This window comes from Alligator sinensis, unplaced genomic scaffold (genome assembly GCF_000455745.1).
Source record: "Alligator sinensis unplaced genomic scaffold, ASM45574v1 scaffold108_1, whole genome shotgun sequence".
Classification (NCBI taxonomy): domain Eukaryota; kingdom Metazoa; phylum Chordata; order Crocodylia; family Alligatoridae; genus Alligator; species Alligator sinensis.
The window spans coordinates 2240425-2256634 of NW_005842110.1; the positions used below are offsets into that span (position 1 = coordinate 2240425).

At 42.9% G+C, this 16210-nt stretch overlaps 1 protein-coding gene across 4 annotated transcripts in view; it reads left to right on the top strand.

The window, feature by feature from the left end:
* The window catches only part of LOC102387013 (cytosolic phospholipase A2 delta-like), a 47018-nt gene that overhangs the window by 12047 nt on the left and 18761 nt on the right, over nucleotides 1-16210 (top strand). For 3 of the 4 annotated variants that reach the window (XM_025205301.1, XM_025205302.1, XM_025205303.1), the window contains exons 2-10: nucleotides 2002-2074; nucleotides 3050-3186; nucleotides 3950-4081; nucleotides 6471-6511; nucleotides 8013-8055; nucleotides 8859-8922; nucleotides 10830-10957; nucleotides 11089-11202; nucleotides 15316-15353. In XM_025205301.1, coding sequence (XP_025061086.1) covers nucleotides 2002-2074; nucleotides 3050-3186; nucleotides 3950-4081; nucleotides 6471-6511; nucleotides 8013-8055; nucleotides 8859-8922; nucleotides 10830-10957; nucleotides 11089-11202; nucleotides 15316-15353 — 770 coding nt within the window. Of the gene's footprint in view, nucleotides 1-2001; nucleotides 2075-3049; nucleotides 3187-3949; nucleotides 4082-6470; nucleotides 6512-8012; nucleotides 8056-8156; nucleotides 8923-9804; nucleotides 10089-10829; nucleotides 10958-11088; nucleotides 11203-15315; nucleotides 15354-16210 lie in introns of those variants that run through there. The other variant, XM_025205304.1, reaches the window with a different exon arrangement.

The window sequence follows — 16210 nt, forward strand, 5'->3', positions numbered from 1 at the left end:
GCATGCAAATTAGTGTCCCACTATTGGTCAATTCTAAATTATTCCTACGTGGCAGCTAGCAATTGGCTCGCTAGCCGTATAAAAGGTTAGAGCAGTTTCCGCCCAAGTTGGAGGACTCCACAACCATCTCGTGGGGAACTCTGAGCGCGCTGTGGAGCCTAGCAAACTCCGCGTGTGTCTTGGAGGAGGACATAGGAGCCTGGTCAGCTTTTAGCCACTCCCCGTCATAGTGGAAAATTTGATGTACCCCTGTGTGAAGCGCTTGTGGAGTCGTGCATCGACGACTCATCTTGGTTCGGTTCAGTTCGGAAGAGATCTCACTTGTGTTTGTCTGTGTGCAACTGCAACTCAAGCAAGTTTCCTTCCTGCACTGTGACCATCGGCAGTGTAAGTAAAGCTTTCTTTGTAAAACCAATATGCCTCCTTGCCCAACTCTACTCCGTCGTGGAAAAACCCCACCTGACGGTCTGGGCTACTGGCCATAGCCTTAGACCACCCTCGGTCCCGACATATTTATCCCTGCTTTCCAATCTTTCAGGACCCTTCTGAATTCTGTTCCTATTGTTCAGTGTGTTTGAAGTCCTTTTCAGTTTTGTGTAATTTGCAAAACTGCCCAGGAAGCATTGAATTCTGGCATGCAAATTATTAACAAACACAGTGAATAACACTGGATGCAGGGCAGATCTCCTGTGAAGGCCCACTCAAAAACTCCTGGCTTTCTGACTGATCCACTTCTGATTATCTCTTGCTTGCATTTTTGATCCAATTATCTATCCACCTTGTGATAATTTTATCTAGTCCACATCTCTCCAATCTGCTTATGAGAAGGTCATATGGGAGTTTATCAAAAGCCTTACTAAATTTCAAGTCCATTACATTCCCTTAATTCACCTAGCTAGTTACTTTTTCAAAGGTCACATTGGTTTGACATGACTGGTTCTTAACAAATCCATGCTGGCTGCTCATTATCAGCCTTTTCTCCTCCAGATACTTAGACATCCTTCCTTATCACTAGCTTAACCATCAACCAGTGTCATGGGTATGGTGAAGAGGCGCTGGTGCAATGACTAACACTGGTAAAGGAAATCTGGAAACCACTAGAGTGTTTGGGAAAACCTTTTCTCATTTGGACAAAATAAGCATGAACGCAGGATGTCAGATTTTTTTAGTTAATCACTTCTTACATGCTCAGTCTTGTCCAGCTCTGTCCTCTGTGTAGAAGAAATCAAACTTAGGGATGTGTCAGAGTAGGTAACCTGTAGTTTATGTTGCTTAGAGTGAAGCAAGGAACTAATTGGAAGACTCTTCTTTCAACAAATCCAATTCTTTAATGGCAATCCTTTAATCCTTTTGTCCTGGCTTCTGATAGTGCCTGTCTTGAAGTGTGTGATTAGTTCTGCTAAAGTCAAGGCAGTATTGTTCAGTGGCTAGAGCACTAGACTTTGATTCAGGAATTGTATTCCTGACTTCAACACTGACCTGCAGAACACTTGATTGCTTTGCGCCTCCGTCTCCCCATCTATAAAGCACTTTAAGATATACTGATTAAAAGCCTTGTATAAGAGCAAGATACATTTATTCACAGTATTTGTTAGGCATGTATGTGAGCTTAAGCTGCTAACTGTTGCAAAGTAGGCATGATATGTTCTTATGAAAGCCTGGTAGCATTTCACAATCCCTTTTGAACAGGTTGACTATACAAAGTGAAAGCAGCAAAGAAGCAGGTGCAGTATATCCAAACATACTGAATATTTTGGATATATAAAGGATGGCAAGCCCCATTGTGCTGAAATGTAGCATTTTCAATGTAAGCTGAAAGGGTTTTTACAGTCAGAAAATAATGGAATAAAGTCAGTGATTGATGCTCTTAATTTCTAGGCAACAGAAATGAGTAGATGACTTGTTCTTTTATTGGAGACTGACAATGTAGCTTTCTCTCTAAGTAATGCTCACAATTCTAAGGTGGTGGAATTTGGTCTTGTGTGCTTCCTTCTCCCACAGAAGGAAACCTCTTTCTGGTATCTTCTTTCTGTAAGAATAATTCAGGCCAGACACATTTCCTGCAAAGACCTATGTGAGTATCCATATTTTTTTTCCTTTACAGTTTTCAGAGCATGAGCAATGATTATTATAGAAGCAGGAGTCCTTTTAAATCAGCAAGAATGTCTGAAATTCATTAAGTATTCTACTAACAGATAGAGGGACAGTGCTGGAACTAATTTCAAAGAATCAGGGGCTCCTAATCAGGATTTTCTGTTGGTTTTCCTGGGTTGAAATGGGAAGCTTATTCTATAAATTTGTTTTTTGAAAAATAGCTTGCAACATTTTGCAAATTGTTTTGCTACATTCCCTTGATTATTAAACAACTCTAGTTTGAGGTAAAAGCTGGCAGTTATTAGTCATTTGTAGTGGAGAAGGGCAGTTATAGTTTGTTAATTTTCTCAAGTTTATTACCTAAGGCTCCTCCCAGGTGATAATTACCAAGAAATCAAATAAAATCTTGGGATACTCTCATTACCTTGATGCAGACATCAGGCAATAAGTGTTGCTTTGTCTTTGGATGCATCATAATATTTTGCATTATTTGAATGCATTTTAGCTATGTGGCTCTTCAAGAGGCCACTTTGGGTATTGTTGGCTTAAATGGCTCCCCCAAGCCTCAAAGCAAGTTATATGGCAGCCCTCCAAAAAGAAACAAATCTCCTGCTTCTTTCTTGTGTCCTACCCCCTGGACCACGAACTATATATTTCTATCCCTTTAGTTCAAAGTGACTGGTAGTCACCACATGTACTCTTACACACTTCCGAACACTTAGGAGTTAGATCCTGAAAATGTGTCCATTGTCTGTCATGCAGTTCTTTTTAGAGGCTGCGCATATTGCTAGCAATAAAGTCTATTCTGACACTCTCTCTCTTTCTCTCTTGCTTTCAGAATTACCTTCTTACAGTGACAAAATCGCTTTAGCTAACATTAGCATCAGACTAGTAAACTTTTAGTGTATTTTATGTCTCATGTGAATACAATGTATTATTTCTTTCTTTGCTGTAGTGAGCCATTCTGATTGCTATGTTAGCCTGTGGTTGCCTACAGCCTCACATGAAAAAGTCAGGACCAAAACCATCTCAAACAACAGTAACCCTGTCTGGAATGAAAGCTTCCATTTTAGGATCCAGACTCAAGTCAAGGTAGGTCACTTATTAGGGATGATGTGAAATGGGCCATATTTGATTTGGATTCAGATTCGGCCTGAATTGGGGACAGTGATTCAATTTGTTGATTTGGATCACTATCCCTGATTCGATTCGGCTGAATCCAAATCTGAAGATTTGATACTGATTCGGAGAGTCAACAGTTCGGCCATAAACATGGCTTTAAATGTTTTTTCTACATACCTCAAGATACCAGGTGCTGCTTGTGAACACTGTGATGCTGGGGCACGTGGAGCATCCCACAGGGCTGCAGGGGGAGGGAGGGCATGTGCTCGGCAGCAAACCCAGAAGTGAACTGGAAGTGCTTCTGCTCCACTTCCGGGTCTGCTGCTGAGCGCTCTGGGCAGCCCCCTGTGCTCCTGTGGGACACTCCATGCACCCCAGCATCGCAGCGTTGACAAGCTGCCTGGTACCTTGAGGTATGTAGAAAAAACATTTAAGCTGCGTCTATGTCTGAATAGCCAAATCTTTCCGAATCTCTCTGAATCGATTTGGAGGGTTCTGATTCAATTCAGAGAGTTTAAAGGGTCTCCTGATTCGGTTTGGATTCGGAGATTTGGCCGCTGAATTGGGCCGAATCTCGACCAAATCGAATCAGGGACCAAAGCTTCACACAGCCCTATCACTTATTCCTTCGTATTGATTGAACCCATCAGGGCCATCGTGAGCATTACCTACATTTCTTAGCTTCCCTAAAACATAATTTCAAATTCTTACCCATCTTCTCCCTTGGCTTCAGAACATTCTGGAGTTGGAGCTCTATGATGAAGATGTCGCTACTAAGGATGATCTCCTCTTTACTGTAGCCTATGATGTAGCTAAAGTAAAACCTGGAGAAACAGTTCATGAAAAACTCACTTTTAATTCAGAGGTAAGGCCTAAAATGATAAGCAGAGCTGGGAAGGATGCTGCTGTCTTTTTCCTTTCAGGTGGTACCCTTTTTTACGTTTGAGTTTTTTTGACTTTGCATGTGGAGCTGACTTCAGTGAGATTTTTTCTGAGGAACATTTCAAAGGAACAGTGAAAGTCCTTCTTTTTCCATCCTTGCTAGTCATTTTTAGTAGTTTTTGTAATGATCTATCATTTGCATGAGAGAGGAGACAGTACAACTCCAAGCTGATAGCTTTTCAGAATTGATTCATCTATAGCCTGTACTGTCTGCTGCTTTTTCTGTCCCAGGCTTATAATTAGTTGATTCCCATTTATTTAAAAGGAGCCATTTCAAATCAGTTTCAATACAGGCAAAAACTAAAATCATGCCAAACAAAAGCAAACAGGTGTATTCTGGTATCATCTATAAATTAAAAAAATAATAATAAATGAGACTCCTACAAATTTCTACTCTCTCATCAAAAGAAATAAAAATGTTTATGTAAGGCCTAGCAAAAATGATCTTTCTGTTCATTATTCCTGAGAACAGAAATTAGTGTGGTTTGGAAATAGAAAGGGGAAGGTGAATAAAACCTTTAATAATACATTTACCTGTATATATATGTGGATTGTGTAGCATTAACAGATCCCAATCAAATATCAAGATCCTATTGTGCCAGGCATCATGCATCTCTATAACACAAATATTTAATTTAATTACATGAGGGGAGAAGAAATACAAATACAAATGACAGACAGGAAAGGAGTAAGGTAACAGTGAGACAGGTTACAATGAGGCTTGGCAGAATTTGATTTTTATTTTTTGTTAAGTTCAACAGCTAAAAACAATGTTTATTTTTAAGCATTTATTTAGATTTTTATCGATTTAAATTTTCAGGATTGTGTGCAATTAGGGGCATGGGGGGCAGACAATTTAGAAATGACAGTATACTCTTAAGAGCTTTATAAAAGCACATGTCAAAACATAAAAAAGTAAATATCCATACATCAATAAAGTATACCTGCTCTAAATCATTCTGCTATGTGGTAGTATATTCATACCAGGCTGGAGCCTTTGCTCTCATGGAGTGGAGCACAGGGGCAGAAGCTGGGCTAGGGACTGCAGGCTGGGGTCGTTGGCAGCACTTGCTGCAGCGGGAGGTGAGTCAGGAGACTCCTGGCTGCCAAATGCCACTGAATGCCTTGAGCCCTGCACTGCGCTGGGAGGCAGTGATCTCCAAGCTCTAGGTGGGAAACAGCTCCCCACAGCCCCTTAGGGAACAAGCCCTGCCTGGCAGTCACCAGCGAAGGAGCAGCCCAGCCCCTTGATAGCCATAGTCTCCTGCCGGTCTGGGCAGCACATGGGCAGTAGCTGGGCCCTGGGGACACCCCCGTGTGCCCTGCCCTGAGCATACAGGAGCTGGGTCAGGTTCGATGGGAGTTTGCCATCTGATGCCCATTTGGGACCTGGACAGAGCAAGCAGCCAGTGGCACTGGGCTCTTGTCTGCCAACAGCCCTGCCCTTTGGCGACAGGACCCTGCAGCAGTGTCCCCCCTCCCTGCTCTGTTGCCAGCAGCCAGCATCCAACCAAACCCCTCCCAGCACAGCCCTCAGGTCCTGCAGCGGCTGCCTGAGCCAGTGCCAGAAGACCAGTGTGCAGGCGGCATAGCCAGGGCTCCCACCACCCCACCTGCAGAGGTTGCTATATGTATGTTTGTGCATGACGCCCCTTGTCCCGGATTTTCTTACCCCCTCATCTTGGATTTTTTTTTCTTACATCCCCTTTCTATGCATTTTGTTTATTACTGATGGAAATATTTTTCCGTTGGTCTGTACGTGTGAGGTGAAATTGTCGTTTAGTGAGAAAAACCAGATTGTGCCAAGCCTAGTTGTAAGGTTCTGTGCAGTGCTTAAAGCACATCAGCTGCCTACCCACTAGCTGGACTTACTTTCTTTGTAAGAGAATCAAAAATAGCTCCCACTCAAATGGGACACATCATATAATTAGAAACAGATCACCAAAGTTCATGTTTTCTGAGCTTTTATGACGCTCTTTTGTGTTTGGTTATTGTTAGTGCTGATATTGTTTTTGATGTCTTAGCTTCTACAAGAGAATAATAACTGTTATCTGGAGAGCACCTTTTCCTTGAGGGTGGTTTAGCTGCAAGTACAACTTAGAGCCTACATTTTGTTAGTGAGTTTGGCGCTCTCACAAAAATTGTTTGTCCCACTTTATTAATTCTTTACTAACATGTCACACTGTAATCAAAGAATACGGTCATACCCATCCCATATGTTCCATCATACTGGCTACCAGGGATGCCTGAGAAAAGAGATTTTAATCAACCAGGGTTCTTCCTTGATCACTTATTGTCGTCTTCTTCTCTAGGGGAAGGAGGTTTTAGAAGTGGAATTCACGATGGGAGGCATGTAAGTTATCTGCTCTGAAATTAGAGCATTATAAGTGACTATAATATAATAGTAATTATAGAATAAGGCTGGGGATTTTCACTAGGGTGTGCCAAGGCTCCTGCTATGACTAAAACTCAGAGGTTCCTGGATAGTAGGTCTTGCTTCTGTGTTCAGGGTCAGATCAATTGCCATATCTGGGGCCAGGAAGGAATTTTCACCCATGGTCAGATTGGTATGGACTGTGGGGGGGTTTGCCTTCCTCTGTAGTGGAGGCATGTGGCTCTCTTCCTTGGATCTCTCAAGCCTATTCTAACAACCTTCGCAGCAACAGGATATTGGCCACTATTATCCTCCTGCCTTACCAGTGGCAAATTAGGGTGCTATGCTTTGTGGCTGTGTCGCAGGGTTGCCTGGTTAGTTTTAGTAATAGATTAGATAAGGATGTGCTTGGGATGATTTGGATAAAAATGATTCTGTCTCAGGCAGGAGTTGGAGTGGATGACTTTTGGAGGTCCCTTCCAGCCCTACTTTTTTATGATTCTATGCTCTGATGTGACAGTGGTAAATAAACAGTAGCTCACACTGTCACCCTCGGGAGCCATGTCTGATTTCTCCATACGGCAGCAAATATATATTGTCGGTGCCCTTCTTTCACATCCTTAGTACATTCTTTTATTTTGCTTTGTTCATTATGTCTCTGAGCTTTTGTGTTTTGATTAGAACTGGTAGGGATATTTTCTTTGATTTTTCTTCTTCTTCAAGAAACTGGAAAAACAGAAACTGTTTGAATGACATTTTTTTCAGAACAGTTTTTCAGGTCCAGAATGGAAGGAGGTGAGAGGATGGGCACAGAGACCTCATGGAATAACTAGTAGCCCAGCGGCAGGGCACTCACCGGTGATGCCAGGGGTAGAGGTGTAACAGCCAGAATCTGTACTCTGGGTGGCAACTGGGCCAGCAGCAATGGCAGCTTGTTTTCTTGTGCCATGCCTAAGTGGGTGTCCAGCTGGTGCCATGATGACCCACCTCTCATTATGGTACTGGTGGAAGAACACACAGGCTCAATTCTCTGCTCTGCCTGATTTAGAGCAGGGACCAGGAACCTGGATCTTCCGGTCTCTGGTGAGGGCTCCAGCCACCAGGATGTAGCTATTTTGGAGGTGTCTCTCTTGGATTTTTTCTATGATAAGTTATGAGGTGTCTCAGTAGTTCTACATCAGAACAAAAACAAATGGCAAAACCTGGGCATTTTTACGAGAGGGTTTTTTTGATTTTTGACCAGTTCTAATTCTGAAATCTCCATTTTGCTCCACTCCCTTAAAAACAAAAAAACCCACCAGCAAGGGCTTAATGTTGTAATCCTTGTTCTGTGGAAGCTTTGAATTTACTTCCCAGGCAGATAAAGCAACAACATGTTGCACAGGCTTAGAAGAGCTCGCTTTTCAACATGCCTAAAAATGAGACATTTAATACATGTACTTCATTGCTAAAAGCTTTTATTTGAATGCCTTTTTTCCAGCCCCAGTCCTCCTGAGAAACTCATTACTAATGGCGTCCTGGTGGTAAGGTTTCTGAATCATGGTGGTGCCGTGCCATCTCTTGTGACTTTGTTGCAATTGTTACAGTATTTTGTAATTTCCTTTAGCCCTAGCTCCTGAAATCTTGTGATTTTTATGTAAATCTGTTTTAAAAGAAATGTTTCTTGCCATTATGTTTGTAGAGAAAAGCTGGGAGGGAGGTGTAAAGGAGGAGGAAAGAAGCCCAAAAACTGAAACAAATGAAAGGCAGCTGAAAAGACTTGATTTGGGGGGTCTGATTCATGAATTTGAACTTTTGAATTCAGCAGCATTGGTATCAGGAAAAATCATACATACAGTTAAATTGAGTTAACTATTCTTGTCATCCAAGTTTTACAAAACACACCAACTAGAAGGCATGCTTTTGCCCTCCCTGCCCACAACTAGGTGTTGCAGTGTTGATCAAATTGCATTTTTATATTAAACATGCATAAATGTATATTTTTATAGAGAAAAAGCTTGCCTAACTGTTTAAATAAGCCCATTTCACTTGAAAATAGACCCATTTTTGCTTTTAATCTTAATTTTTACTGGGAAAAGTCTCTTTTTAGCTCCATAAATTTGTATGCCATGTGAAAATCAGATGGGTATTCAAGTTTGCATTCTATGTTACCTTAATTTTGAACGGTTTTGCAAGAAGTTTCTTCATCTGGATGAGTGGGGGGTATTGAGGCACATTAGAATTCTATTACAAGTTGCATAAGAGCAAAGCATGACCAAACATCTACTCTCTGTGAATAAAATGCTTCTCAGTAGCTGGTTTTATCCTTATGGGTTGTCTCTCACAGGCCCGGGAAATGTTATGTTTGGAAGTTCAGATGACCAAAGGGGAAAATGAGGAGTGTTTAAAAAGTGAGTTTACCATGAAGTAAATCCTGCCTACTTGGCAGCCCACACTTGCTAAATAAGAAACAATACATTTTTTAATTACTTCCAAATATCCATAATAGCAAAAGAAAAACAATTGTTGAGAAAAGCTTGATCCTTGGTACAACTGTCTTCCAAGTGGATCTGAGTAAATAGTGAAGGGAAACCCTTTCAAACGTCCCCAAATATTTATTTACCAGCATTCACATTTTTAACAAGTTTGCTTAGAACATTTTCACATCCTCTTTTATGCTAACTTTCCAGATGTGTTCTAGCAAATGACCTTATTGGTAAGAATATTGACAAATATTGGAAAATATTTCTGGAGAACAAATTTACATTTAGCAACTAGAAGTATTCAGAAATTTAATTCTAAAATTATTATTAATAATTTGAATTTCAATAGAAGCCACAAGTGAGAGAAAGCTCTATTGTACTAGATGATCCAGATGCATGGCTGGAAACCATACACATCCAGGAGAGCTTAAAGCCTAAATGGATGAGATGGTTAAAGGCTAAAGGGTAAATGGAGGCAAAAAAGAAAAAGAGCAACTTTCCCATACAACAGATCAGTGGCAGAATAAGGTTTGGAACCCAGGTCTCCTGACACAAAATACCAAGTCTTTGAAGAATTCTAGTACAATTCAGAAGTTTGTAGAAGTCTAGTAGAAATCTAGTAGACTTCAGCTATGATCATGCAAATGCTGATCAGAGGTATATCACATGATTTACAAAAGCAGTCTGAATTTCATAGATTGGATATCCCCAAGGAAATGCTCATAGACAAGCTTCAGACCAAAAAATTCACTGAAATTATTCCTTGGTTACTTTCAAATCACTACTAATATTGTGAATTCCTTACACAAGGGGTTTTAAACCGGGGGTATGTGTACACCTGGGGTACTTCTGATGGCCTCAGGGGGTACTTGGCAGTGGCTGCTGCCAGTGTATGCTGCTGGCACTTCCACCGTCGCTGTGCTGCCAGTCGTGCCCCCCACCCCAAGTTGCCGATCGGCCGCTGGGGGACTCCTCCCCCACCTGCTCGTCTGGCCACCGGGGGACTCCTGCCATTTTGACCAGCTGCCAGGGGTACAATGACCCCAAAAGGTTGAAACCCCCTGCCTTACACCTATGTATTAATAAACTAACAGGTACAGTTCATTAAAATGTTATTTACTATGAATTACTTGCACAGCCCTACTTTCAGTATCAGTGATTAATTCTGTTCAAGTTTCTGAGCGACCAACAATTCTCCACTTTTGGAAGTGCCTAAGTCTCTACTGCCAAAGTCAATACACCTTGAAATTTACTTTTCTTGACTAAGGGCATCATATGGGAGAAATGGGAAGAGGTTCTACTCAATAGGATGTCTGGTAGGGCTCACCTCTGCTCCTGCATAAGATTAAAAAACAGTTCATACCATATTTTGTGCACACTAGGAGGTAATGGTGGAAGAGTGGGGATAACTGAATGTTGGAGGAAGCCAGCTGTATGATTCATTGTTATTAATAACAATAACCATGAAAAATAATAATGAATCTTAGAGCTGACTTCCTTATTACTTATTACTTCCTTAATAACTTAGTATCAGAGAAAGAGAAAGCACCTGGATTGAAAAAGTTTCCCCTCTGTAATCAAATTGCCTGTCTTGTAAAAAGTTCTGGAGACACAAATAGAACTTAGAAGGGATAAGGTTATTTGAGAAATGGGCCTCCCTTTTTATAATGGTTTGGCTCTGGCATGGATGAATGGACTATAGGACTGCTTACTCAGGATTTGTAAGGTGAGCAGGGGAGAGAATACACAGCTAGCTGGGAGGTGTTGCAAAGGGGTGCACTGTCATGTTCTTATGTTGATAACCCTATGTACACTAACTGGCCTTATTTATCTAGGGGGTGAAAGTGTTATGCTTATGGTGAAGGAATCCTATGAAGAAATGCAAAGAATCACTGAGGACTCAGACATCCTGTGCTTGCACTGCATAAAGGGTTGGGAGCCAACATTAAAAGCCACACTAGAGGTAACATCCTCTATCCATTATCAACTTGTCAGCTTGTACAGTGTTTGCACAGGTTAATCTATTTTTTTCAGTTTACTGTGTTTTTAAAATGTTTCTCACCACAGCCAAAATACTTGGGATTTTCTTTTCAGAGTGGTGCAGCTGAAAAAAAAATGCAAAGAGATGCTTCCAGTGGCTCCCTGGAAGTACCACTTAATTCACTTTCCATTGGACATAAAATGAAAGTAGGACTGCCTTTGGAAAAGGTAAGTGCAGGAGTGGGACTGGGGGGACAGGGTGCAGTGGTGCAGTCGCACGCCCCTTTTTTTCCTGCTCCATCCAAAGTTTAAAACCAACTGCATGGCAGTGGCAGCAGCATTTCCATTCAGGCAGTAGTGAATGAGTCAATTGACTTCAAGGCTCACTACAATTTGATTCCTTTTAAACTCTTCCTTCAACAAGTGTTAATTACCCTCCCTCCTTTTTTAATGATTTTTAATAGTTTTACTAATCAAGCTATCTTTTCTTCTGCAATTCTGCAGTCTGCTAACGTAGCTCCTATTTCACTGGCCTGAACACTGTTTTTAATTCTACCTGGCAACATTAACTTGGGAGTGGAAATTTTAATTTAGGTGAACATTCACTCAGGTGTGGAAATAACTTTAACTGAAGCACTGGATGCACTGTCAAGAAGCTCAAGAAGGCTTGATTTTATTTTATGAATCTGAAAGAGATGTATGTTTAATTCTAATGGCTACAGGACTAATGAAGCAATGTCTTTAGAGCCTAGTTTGTTGTGTTTTTATATATCATATATGATATAGCAAATAAGACCAACCTGATTGCCTGTCAGACCAACCTGATTGCCTTCTACAATCAGGTCACAAAAGCATTGGACGCAGGTGTCGTGGTGGATGTAGTCTTTCTGGACTTCAGCAAGGCTTTTGACACTATCTCCCATCCCATTCTCATCAAAAAACTAGGTGACTGTGGCATTGATGCCTACACAGTCAGATGGATTGCAAATTAGCTGATGGGTCGTACTCAGAGGGTAGTGGTGGACGGGTCTTTTTTGACCTGGAGGGAAGTGGGCAGTGGAGTCCCCCAGGGCTCGGTCCTTGGGCCCGCACTGTTCAATTTCTTTATTAGTGACTTGGATGACTGGGTAAAAAGCAGCCTGTTTAAAATTGCTGATGATACCAAGATTTGGGGTGAGGTGGGCATGCTAGTAGGGAAGGACAGATTACAGCAGGACTTGGACAGGTTACAGGGGTGGGCTAACAAAAATAGGATGGGTTTCAATACTGACAAGTGCAGGTGCTACACTTGGGCAGTGAGAACCAGCAGCATGCTTATAAGCTAGGAAACTCCCTTCTTGAGAGCACGGTGGCAGAAAGAGATCTTGGAGTCATTACTGACTCCAAGATGAACATGGGCCGACAATGCGAGGTCATGTTCAGTAGGGCTCAGCATACCTTGTTGTGCATTCACAGATGCATCTCAAGCAGGGCCAGGGAGGTGATTCTCCCCCTCTATGTGACAGTGGTCAGGCCCCAGCTGGAGTATTGTGTCCAGTTCTGGGCGCCGCACTTCAGGAGGGATGTGGACAACATTGAGAGGTTCCAGACGAGGGCCACCTGCATGATCCGGGGACAGCAGAGCAGACCCTGCGAAGAGAGGCTACGAGACCTTAACTTGTTCAGCCTTCACAAGAGAAGGCTGAGGGGGAACCTGGTGTCCATCTATAAACTCACTAGGGGGGACCAGCAGGGTTTGGGAGAGACCCTGTTCCCCCTAGCGCCCCCTAGGGTAACAAGGAATAATGGCCACAAATTGTTAGAGAGTAGGTTTAGACTAAACATCCGAAGGCATTACTTCACAGTCAGGGCGGCTAGGATCTGGAACCAACTTCCAAGGGAAGTGGTGATGGCTCCTACCCTGGGGGGCTTTAAGAGGAGGCTTGATGTCTACCTGGCTAGGGTCATTTGAGCCCGGTTTTCTCTCCTGCCCAGGGCAGGGGGGCGGACTTGATGATCTACAAGGTCCCTTCCGACCCTACTTCTATGACTCTATGAATACACATTCCAATATTTTTTTTGCTTCAATCTTAAACTGAATAATAAGCCCTAGGTCTCTAGCTTATTTGTAAAGCTTCTAGTTTCTTTTAAATTGAGAAAAATATGTTTTGTGTTATAGATGATGATGTACCTTTCCATTTGCACTTCTTTTTTCAAAATCGTAGATCCACCCATGAATAAGTGCTTTTCCTTCTTTTGTTGAATCAGATGCATATAATAGTAGCTAGTTTTAATAATCAAGTTCTTATTTAATTTACTATGCCTTTTGAATAAATAAGATGCATGGTTTTTCAGTCTTTACATCAGGGACAGGCAAAATATGGCCCACCAGGCATTTTTATTTGGCCTGCGGTGCCCACCAGCTAATTGTACCCCTTTCAGCTCTTCCACCCATGAGGATGGGAGTGAGGCACCCACGTTTACACCCCCCGCAACATACCCTATACCGCCTCGTTCCCACCTCCATGGGCAAAGGGCCCAGTCCAGCCAGCACACAGCTTCCAGGCAGGGGTTTGCTGCCATTGCCGGGGAACCTGTTCAGCTTCCTCAGCATCCCACTTGCTCCGGGCAGCAGATAGGGAAGTGGTGGGGGTGGTGGGGAGCTGCAGCTGGGTGGGAACATGGAGCCCTCGTCCAGGGGGGTGGTGGCAGTGTGGAGCTTGGGTGGGCAGGGTGTGGCGGTGAGGGAGGATGGGGGTGTGGGGACCCCCTACACTCCCCACATTGTGCAGAGCCCCAGCAGGCAGCAGTGGCAGCAAGCGGAGGTGCTCAGGGTGCTTATACCTGCCATAGGTGCTGCTGCCTGGTGGCACGCAGCTCTGGCCAGCACTGCACATCACAGCGAGGGACACAGCCCAGCTGGGCTGCCTTATCATTGACGCTCCCTGCCACGCATGTGCAGCCACTGCACTTGCGTGCCACTGGAGGGAAGCTCCATGCATTGGAGCTGGCAGCCTTCCTTACTCCCTGCCGTACAGATCCTGGGACTCAGCCAGGCACGACCACCCTGAGCGCTCCTGCCTGCTGCTGCTGTGCCATGTGGGGAGTGTGAAGGGGGTCTCCATACTCTTCCACCCTCCCTCAGCCCACAAATGCCACACAGCCACACCCTGCTTCCGCAATCCCACACATATATACGCAGCCACATGCCCCACCCCCATCACACACCCACACCCCAGCATACACACACACAACCCCAACCACACCCTGCCACACAATATTCAAGACTTAGAATTTATTTTTGAGTTATTATGCAATCACTTCTATATACAGTATGCAAACACAAATCATGACAAAAATATTTTTTGTAATAAAATTAAAATATGTTATAGTAGATGTTTGACTTTTAGTGTATGATTTGTTTTTTTTCTGGTTCCAAGATGGCACCCCTCCCCCTCTGAAAAGGAGAATTTCTGGTGGGGTGGTGGGGGGGAGAGGGACAAAGGGAGTAACTTCTGGTGGCAAAGGTCAGGGGTTGGGGCAGGGCTTGACAGAGGGAAGGGCCACCGTCAAGGAGTAGGGCTACCCATGTGGCCCTCGAAAGCTCACCAAACCTCGTTAAGTGGTTCTCCACCTGAAATAATTGCCCACCTCTGCTTTATATGGTAGTATATAAAGAGTGTAATAATTTACAATTACATTTCATTTATCCTGTCACAGCTGATGTATTTCTAAAGTATTTGCTTTTGCCTAACCAGAAGTGATTCGGGTTGATATAGCAGTCATTGGTTGAAATTCTTTAATCTGTTTAATGCAGGGGGTAGACTAGATGTTCATAATGGCCCCTTCATCCATATCATACATAGCCACATCCAGATGTGCAAGCACATGCTGTTTCTGGCACTGCAGACCTCTTTGCAGCACCACAAACCACATGTGCAGAATGTTAAAATGTGCCCCGCATTGCAGATCTGTAGTGCAGGGCAACATTTTGGTACTAGGAAATCCTGGTAACAAAAAAAAAGGCAAGAAAAAAAGCAGCATGGCGCATGCAACAGGAGCATACACTGGCAGACATGGATACACTGGCAGTGCAGGGGTGTGCACTGCGGCAAAAAATAGCAGCACAAATTTGTGTCACTACTGTTGTTGTTGCTGCAAGTGCATACCCCTGCATATGGAGATGTGTCCCATGAGTCTATCTTCTGTCTGTGGTGGCAGACAATTCAACCATCATGTTAGTTCTTTGTCTGGTTCTCTTGGAGGGTATGCTAATTGTTCAGAGATAACCATGAATTTCATTGCAGTATGCTCATATTCTTGTCATTTGTGTTATGTAACCCCCAAATCCTTTGTTTTCAGCCTGCACATTTGGAGTTACAGCTGAAGGCCAATGAGCGGTAAGCTGCTTTGTCCTATTCACAACTGAACTTAAAGGGAAGATCTGTGTGCTTAAGAATAAGAGTACATAAGAGAATGCTGAATACACGACCTCCGAGACACCACTGTTCTACTCCACTGACATTGATGGGAATTTTCTGTTGAATTCATTGGAAGCAGGAGGCCCCTTTCAAGTTTGGCATCCCCAGATCAGTAGCTCTTGAATATTTATGCCCAGTTCTCCATCCCAGGGAATTTAGAATCAAGTTTCAGACACACCACAGCAGTAAGGACAATACATAAAAATAAGTGGGGAAAGGGTTTGTAATAATAAGGTTGCATATTCACTCAATCATGACCACGTTCCCAAAGTTCTATTATTATTATTTTTAATGTGTCTCATTCCTTGCTGGAAAGATGGAAAGAATGAGATTTTAGGAGGGGTTTGAATAAATATTGGACAGTGATGGCACTTGGGTGAACCAATTTCTTGTTCAGGGGGGAAGGGCTACTAAAACAATCAAATACAGAGGCATTTGGGGGTGGTGTCATGCATGGAGCAGAAGGAACACAAACAAAGATTGGAGATAATTTAGACTGGGGATGAATGGTGTTGTACAGTGATGTAACTGTCTATTAGCAAAAGCTTTAATCCCTGTAGTGTTGAATGGCATGTTAGGAGTTATCCAACAGCTATGAACATTCTTCAAGACTGGCCACCTTTAGGAGCACATGCTGGTCTCATTGACATTAATTGGAGCTTGGATGTTGGGGCTCAAGATTTGCCACTTATTGTGATCCAACATTTTATTTGATTGTGTACAGCAGCTGGTTGTAGCCATTGCAAAGGACATAGGGGCTGAGCTATTCTTCAGCA